Below are 9177 nucleotides of genomic sequence, written 5' to 3' on the forward strand. Positions count from 1 at the left end.
CACAACTAACTGTTAGCTATAACGATACCGCGAAATGCCAACAACTAACAAACAATTCAGCTAAAACATCGCTTAAGGACACCCATAGCGGTCGGTCGGGCCGCAAATGAAAAAAGTTTTACCGCCAATACAAATGCTGCCAAATTACTTTAGCCCAAAAAGCTAGATCAACATTCTTTATATAAGATCGCAACGAATTATTTATGAAATATTTCTATACTTCATAAATTCCACCTTCGCTGATGAGTTTGAAGTATAAGAGCTTTAAAGGGTAGAAGGTATAGCTTATTCATCGACATAAAGTTTAAAACTTTCACACCTACTTCCAATGCGCTGCGGCAATGCAATCTACACTGGCTTATGTTTACTTCCCAATGAGTTTCGTGAAGAGCGCAATCCGCGCTAAACACAACCGCATTGGGCAGGCTAGATACGAGAGTTCGGTTCAGGGTCGACATACCATAGGTCTCCTTTCAAAACTCGCTGACATAAGCAAACTGCGAAAACTCATCAAGACATCTTTCCATCTCACACAACTACTAAGCGGGCACGGGTACTGCACGCAGTACCTGCACCGTTTTAAAATAATCGATAATGAGACTTGCCCATGTGACGACTCCAAAGTGCAGACTTTTCATCACCTGCTCAGACACTGCTCTCGATTCGAATCCAAAAGACGTAACCACGTGACCTTATGTGAAAACCTTAATATACCTCCGTTCAACTCACAGGACCTTCTCAAGAAAAATCCTACTGCAGAATCTTTTGATGAGTTGGCCCGGCACATTGTCCTAAATCTCAAGGCATTTAACGGTCTGTAGCGCTTGGGCAACGATTTTAAATAACGTAATGTACCAATTAATGTATAATTGAGTAAAACTTCAAAATTGCATTGTTAATATGCATACATTTTAGCTGTATTTACCCATAAGACAAAATTGTATAAGAAAAATTGTAAAAAATTATAAAACGCTGTCGTGCCTCGCAGCTGGGAGAAGAAAGATCCGTATCAAATAGCGGCAACCCTCTCCCAACTGCCTGCGTTTAGTAAAAGCGAAAAAAAAAATATTGCAAGAAAAAAAAATAGCGATAGAAATTAGAATTAATAAAAAAAAAACTTCCAATCTTCTGTATAAAGTGATCACTATGTAAAAAAGTTACATCAATTTATATTTTCTATAGAAATGCGAGAAGCTAATACTCGTAGTTTCTGGCAGTAAAAAGTTTACAGAGACAGATAGTAGATAATAATTAATTTTAATATGTTATCTGAATTTTAACACGCCTTTTCTTCCTTCATTATCATAATGTTATTTATTATTTATGGTACCATTAATTTTTGGATAGAATGTACAATATATTAATTGATAACAAATGAATTGTACATTCACCCTTTTAAGGCTTTTACAATTATAACCAATAAATCTATTGAAATGATAGATGCCTGTAGAATTCAGCGAGTCGATTATAAAAAATTATTGTACTTCATAAATAACTCTGGTTTATATGCCTTATCTAGCCTGGGGGCCTCGTAAATATTTTCGCGGCATCCATTTTTATATCTTTTTGCACATGTCAAAAGTATTTAAAATCTAACCAGATTAAAATTTTTATCATAAACCGTACGTGTCAATAGCGTTGACTAGAAATAAGGACAACATCATGTTAACATTTCTGAAATTACTCTTTTTCTTTTGTTTAGCTATATTCGAATGTTTATGCGCGCCGTTTTGGCTTTTTTTCCACTGGCCGTTTTTCTTTTGTAAACACTGTCTGTACATATATATAAGGAAACAAGACGTTACAAAGGTTATTAAAAGAAAGTGGAACGATCACTTTCTCTTGTATCAGACGTAAGGGTATTTATTTTATCAAAAATATTAACCATTTAACTGCGAAATATTACATATCATCTCCATTGTACAAAATCCTAATAACTTAATTATCTTTAATAAAATAAAAAAAAAAACTGAAAGGTAACATTTGAAATGACTGTAATTTGAAATAATTATGAACTAAAAATATGTCAATTATTTTTACAGCAAAGGAAAAAAGAGAAAATTAATATATATACGCTTTTTTAACACTTTTCTATGTATAATATTAATACTATTTAGTAATCGGTTTAGATATGCGCCTCAATATTTACGCTATATTTGAAGTATAAAAAATTATCGACTTTAATAATCTTCCTGAAAAATAAGGTGCTATTTTATACAAATAAAGTATTTATTATTTGTATATATTTTTTAGCCGTCGCGACATAATCCTACTAGAGCTATTAAGCTAGATAAATACAAAATATTTTAAATATAACAACTTACGGTAAGTAATAAATTACCAGTATCATTTTAATTTTAAGGATTAGTCATATCATTCAAAACTTTCTTTCTCATATGCAAAAACTAAACACAGTTTTTAAATAGAAAAATATTTAATAATTTAGAAAAACAATTAAATATTTAAATTATGTGCAATTGATATTTTCGAAGTGTTGTAGATTTTTAATTTTCTTTCAACTGCGATTTAGCATTGACATGCTTTGATTATGTCAGCATTGTCACCATGGAGACGGCTTTGAAATGTCAGTTTGACAATAGGTAAACAGTAGTTTATGTGACTAAGAGAATTTATTTATGTTTTTTATAACATGGAAAACAGAAGTGCAACTGTAAAAAAAACTGGTAAACATGTTTTTATACCAAACAGCGCTAAATATAACAAATTTCCTCACGGTCCGAAAAGTTTGAAAAAAGTTATATCTTCGAAGGCTTTAATTCAAAATGGACAGGCGGAAGGTAAGTGTTGTTCAACAGGGACTATGGGACAACCTGTACATAAGCCAAAGAAAACTACAAAATCTGATCTTACTTTCGATAAAAACGTACCTAATATTTATATAAAGTCTGGCATTTGTAAGCAATGTGGTGACGTCTTAGCAAAGAATAGCAAAACAGCTCATAAAAATATGCGAAATCATGAAAAAACAGTACCAACTAGTAGCCACTACAATGATATGGTTGAAACACCTTTAAAATATGGAACAGCATCACTAAAATCAAATAATCTCTCAAATACAACACAGGAATCCATTCACCAGTATTACAAAAACGAAAAGTTCGCTCAACTATCTACATCTGATTATGTTACTCAAAGTAAAATCCAACAAAAACCATCATTAAGCACTATAAGAGAAATAGATACCTCTGTACCTAAGTCAAAATCTTCACATGTCTTATATGAAATATATCCTGAATCATCACCAGAGGAATTTGGGTACTTTGATTATAATAAACATGATAACATAAGGGAGATAAACGAATTTCGGAGAAAGAATTACTTTGAGTGTCACTCAGCTAAATCTAGAGTTAATACAAGCAGTGCATCAAGTATAGGCACCCATAAATGCATTTACAGATTCTACCTGAATGAAAGATTATTTCCTGTACCAATAAACACAGATCATCACAACAATATAAGATGTATTGAATGTAAATTACCTTTAGATGACACTAGAACATCTAGCTCAATAAATGGGACTGTACAAGCAAAAGTCAAAGTAGAGAATAATGTACAAGACATGATGTTATTGCTGCCAGTTAAAGAGCCTCTTATAATTAAAGAGCGAAGAAAAGAACTCTGTAATGTTGTAGATCCAGAAATTTTATACTTTGGTATTATAAAACTCAATTCAAACGGAGATTCTATATTTAATAGAACTTTACCAAATAACTCGCTTGCACTGAAATATCAGAAAGGATATAGGAGATATGAAAATGATTGTAGTTATAAATATCATTGTGTTGGTGACAGAGATGTTGTAATAAAATGATTATAATTTTTTAAATGAATTATTATAAAATGTTAAAATATAAAAGTCTATTGATTATATAATGCAATAGCTTTAAATGGGTGAATGTATAGCTCATTTGTTTCCAATTCATGTAATGGTACACCCTGTTCAAAAATGAATTATTTTGGAAATAACAAATGCTGTAATGATAATATAGTAATAAAAGAAAATTACAAAATTCGGACTCCATTAATACTTATTTACTTTGTCCTGACAGACTTTGTGCTGCCAGAAATTATTAATTAGTCACATTCCAATAGAAAAAATATGTTAATGTAATATATATCAGAATGATCTCTTTATATAGGTTTATTAGAAATTTGTGAAAAAAATTATAGTCTTTTGCTTACAAAAAAACTATACATTCACCTATTCAAACCTATAACCAATCAGCCTGTATACAAGGCAGACCTTTCCTCTCCAGACAAAAGATTCCAAATACCTCTTTAAGTTATTGGATTCACTAAATAGTGTGTTTCAATGAATCCAATGTTAATTTGAGACAATAGTTAAACTTTTGGTTATGGTGACACCACTTCTGTTATTTGACGGTATAAGAAGAATCATGAATTTATTTATTTTTAATTTTAATCATTGTAACCACTTAATGTTTGGAAGGCGAAAGGTTTTTTTAAGAACTGTATTAATCCATAACTAAATTAAGCAACTATTAGAGACAAGGATTTTTTTCATTAAATATATTTTTTTTTAAATCAACGGATGCTTTTTATTTGAGTAGTTAGTATGCAACCTCAACTAAGGTACCTACAAGTGTGCTCAACTAACAAGGATCATATTGCCTCTATTTATATGGCAATTAATATTGGCTTGTATGAAATAAAAAGTATTCTATATGTGTGATATTTTTTTAATTTTTTCCTTTTTAAAAAAATCTACCGACCTAGTATCAATCACATTATTATAAGCTCTAACATTATTTTAAAAATATTTCAGAAATTATCACAATTATTTAGTTTAGCGCCATCTAGTAACACAATTTAGAACTTCCATAACATAGTTACTATAAATTCGTAAATAATTCATAATTGAAATTATCAAATTATTTACGCATCAGGAATTTGTCAACGACTGGTTGCAGTAATTATTGACTTGATATAAATTTTATTCAACCATCACATTGCGTGAATGCTCAAGTTTACATTTTTCGAAGGAAATTATCCTACGCAGAAGCGCCATCTATCGCTGTTGACAATTGAATACGAATTCATCTAAGAAAAAAATATATAAATTTATACAAAATGTACAGGTTAATTCTGTATTAAAAACAATGTCATTAAAATCTAAGGTACACCGTATTAAAGCCACCGCAGCATAAGTTGAATTAGAGACAAATTATAAAACATTTTATGAAAGAACTAAACACCTTATTAAAAAACAAAACACTTTAGCAAAAGGACAAAACACTATTTGAAAACAAAGTCGATCGGATTTCCGTGGAATATATAAGTATAAAGTTAAGCGTAGATTCAAAACAGTCACTACAGTGTGTTCAAGATGTCTTTATTTTTATTGCAAGGAAAATGTATTAGAAGGATCGGAGATTAATGTCGTTTCTGTCGGCATATTTTACAGAAAAACCGATTGAGTTTTATTGCTTCTGCATTGGAGATGTAAATACTAAATGGCAAAAGGTTGTTGATAACGAAGGTGAATACATTGTTGATTGCAAATAAAAGCTTGTTAAAAATGTAGCCGTGTGAATTTTACTTAAGAAATTGACATTATTTTCCGGTCCCCCTAATATTACAAATGGTTCTATATCTAATAGATGCAGTGTGTATGCCTCCCCATTAAGCAGACTGACATAATTAATGTTGCGGTAAGTTTCTGGAGGCATTATCGTAGCGATCTTTGGTGAAACCCTTGCCCTACAGTGTGCGTCTAATGATAATGATTCTACATGGGCCAATACCACAACAGCCATGGAATTAATTTAAACAAAAATAATCTTATTAAGTAAACGAAAGAAAACACGTGTGTAATAAACATGATTAGAAGAAAAACAGCACGAAGTGACAACATGATGTAATTAAAAAACAATTTTTTGTTCCTTAATTATCGTAGACAAACACTGAAAATATACAAGTGAATAAATAATTTTTCTGTCAAATGTCAAAACAATAACTATATGTATTGGTTTGACACGTGCGCTTTGTGCAGTTCCTAGAGATCTTGACCTATTGAATATTATGACTGGTTTAATAGGCAAGTTTTTGTATAAAACACTATTATATTAGTGACTCCAATATTGTTATACTGCAAATTATGGTCGTTAAAAACTATACTGTGTGCATTACAACTAAGAAGAGTATTTTTTTTATAAATAATTAAAGGTTTTAATTTTTAAATTTTTTAAGTCGGGAGCAAAATAAAAAGTCACCACGAGAGCAAAAACGCCAAGCGTTTATTTCTTTTTTGATTAAAACTATTTTGGTAAGAGTTCTTTAGGGTTTATTTGTAATTTTTTGTTTTTTTATTTTTCATTTCGGAGCGGAAATCTTCTGGATGGGCCTAGATTGAGTGATAGCTCAGCGGCAGAGGACTGAGACTTGCAGTCCTAGGTCTCGCGGGTTCGATCCCCATTCACAATTTGTGCATTAATTATGAAGGATTGCCAATGCTTACAAACATGTTTCCAGATGATGGGCAGCAACATTCTTTGTGTACTATAATACCACACTGCGTTTATCCTCTCTTAGATATAATGGTAGAAGCCTATGCCAGCGGGCATCTTTGGGCTTGAATGATGACGAGACACAAGATCATGTGGGATTACTATCCACTTAAACCACTTCGGAGGTCGTTCTTTGTGCCTTTGTAGTGACTACCGAATCTCTTACGGAACTCGCAGGTGCCCCTCGGTATCGTACCGAGACACATCCTGGAAGGAAGCTAGACGTAATCCGGTATCCTCGATGTGCCGCAGCAGCACGACACTACTTCGCATTGCTCCCCTCCTTCTTTATTTATAACCTAATTTAATGATTCTGATTAACAGCAGCCGTTTGAGGTATATTCCAAATTCTTATCTTATTTTTATAAAAATTTAAAATAAAATAAAATTATTTTGAATATATATTCAGAAAATTGAGCACGTGACCCCTAATAAGCATTTCCTTTATGATTATAAAAAATTGGGAGGAATCACATGTAATTTTAGACGCGGAGTGGGTACGACCTACACTAGATGGACCGACGACATAAATAGTCGCAGGAAGTCCGTTATCTTGACGATATTTGGAATAAACCTATGCCTTGCAGTAGACGTCTATCAGCTGAAAAAAAAAGAAGACGTATCAGTTTTAGCAAGTTTTATGATCAAATTATAAAGTTGATTATGGGTGCAAGTTTTTACTTGCGCCCAGCTAACGGAGGAGCATCCTTTATAATATGGTAGAAATTGCTTTGATATCGACAATTTTTATATTATTCGTCTATCGTATCAATATCACAGACACGTGAACAGCATAGGTTTTCCACATACAAGATGGACAACCTATGCTGCTTGCGTGATAGGACAGGACAGACGATGTTGTTGAAATGGTTAAGTCTCTGGACGTAGACCGTTTCCAATCTGCCCTAATGAAGATGAGGATATATATATAAATATAAGATGAGGATATGAGGATGATGATATATGGGAGAGGTCTATGTCCAGAAGTGGAACTTCATGCGGCTGTAATGATGATAATAATTTCCTAACCAAGCCAGTATTGCTACTAAGTAAGCGCTAGAAATTTTCAAGGAGATTGCCGGTTCAAAATCAATAGAAGGTTGTTATGATATACCTCTGTTTTCCTTAAAACACATTTTAGTTTTAAGTGTATAAACTGTTTATCTTATTAGTATAACGTTAAAATCGTTGAAACATTACAATAAACGTTATGTTTTAACAAATAAATTCCGATGAGAATTGCCGGTAAAAAGTCTAAAATATTTTGATGACTTAAAAACTTTATATTTTTTTACTCTGTGAAGAAAAAACACTTGGGACATATTGACATGTAAGATTCTTCCTAGGGCCAATATGCCTTGGGGGTAATGACAAGAAGAAGTGGAAATTAGAAATGTGTATATTGATAAGGCTTTTACATTTTCATCTAACATAAGTTCACAGAACAGAAGGGTCCGTGAACTATATCTAATATATAAAATTTCCATGTCACAATGTTAGTGACCGTACTACTTCGAAATGGCTTGATTGATTTTTTACCAAATTTTATATGCGTATTCAGTAGGTCTGAGAATCGGCTACTATCTACTTTCCATACCCCTAAGTGATTAGGGTTGTTCACCCAAAAATTTTTTTTTAATTTTTTAGACAAATTTTTTGGTATTTATTTTATCATGATACAGCATACAAAAATACATACAACCGTAATTTTCACCCCTCTACGATCAACCTTTATTTTTTTTTGGTTAATTAAAAACTATTTTTTTTTGCCAAACAACGTTTGCGGGATCAGCTAATATTATATATAAACCTATAGACACTACTCGAATAATTTACGAATTTTTAATTTTTATTAGGACGAAGTTTTACGCAATTTATTGTCTTTTAGTACAATTTGTATGCATGCCACGCCTTTACCATGACTTTGTTAAACTTTTTTCGGAGAATTAAGACTTGACTTTGACATAATATATAAGGGAGTCACAGATAAAATACAATTTTTGTGAAATTGGACGTTACTGAGATTTTGAGCTCAACTATATTAATATAAAAATTAATATGTGCCTGTCTGTACTAGATAGATTTAGAAACCATACATAAAATCGCCGGGAAGCTTTGTTAAAAATGTATAATAGTACAATCAGTTATAGCAACTTTAATCATGACTTCAAATGATTTAAAAATTGCCGATAATAATTCTTTTTGTCATACTATTATATTAGAAAAGATCAATGCAAATAACCAAGATAGAAATAAAAATAAGGGAAAAAAATTTGGTGCAAGGGTGGTATTAATCAAAACTAATTTTGATTAAAAAGGAATATTTTTGGAGCTTTATCTGAAATAAGTATATGAAGTAAAATAAAAAATAAATTTCTGCTTAATTTTACTAGGCACCTGACATCAATGATTTTACCATAGTAAAACCATATGAATGGTTCTCTTAGTCAAAATATTAATACAAATAAAAACTTCATTGATTTTAGAGAGTATATAATTTCTAATTTATAAGTTAATTTTTTTCAGATTTGGAAATTTCAGATTTTGTCAATAAATTGGACAGTCAATCGGAGCCAAAAATAGTTTTTCAAAGAGCCACATGTGGCTCGCGAGCCGCAGTTTGGCCACC

The 9177-nt window shown here is 31.5% G+C and overlaps 1 protein-coding gene across 1 annotated transcript; it reads left to right on the forward strand.

Moving 5' to 3' along the window:
- Nucleotides 1-2594: 2594 nt before the first annotated feature.
- LOC137924294 (uncharacterized) lies at nt 2595-3951 on the forward strand. The gene has a single exon (XM_068767678.1). The coding sequence runs from the start codon at nt 2651-2653 to the stop codon at nt 3830-3832; it is 1182 nt and encodes a 393-aa protein (XP_068623779.1). The 5' UTR covers nt 2595-2650; the 3' UTR covers nt 3833-3951.
- The last annotated feature ends 5226 nt before the right edge of the window (nt 3952-9177 follow it).

The sequence above is a fragment of the Battus philenor genome, unplaced genomic scaffold, assembly GCF_028537555.1.
Source record: "Battus philenor isolate CCGP_79_NKW_IND1 unplaced genomic scaffold, ilBatPhil1.0.hap1 SCAF_23, whole genome shotgun sequence".
Taxonomy (NCBI): Eukaryota; Metazoa; Arthropoda; class Insecta; order Lepidoptera; family Papilionidae; genus Battus; species Battus philenor.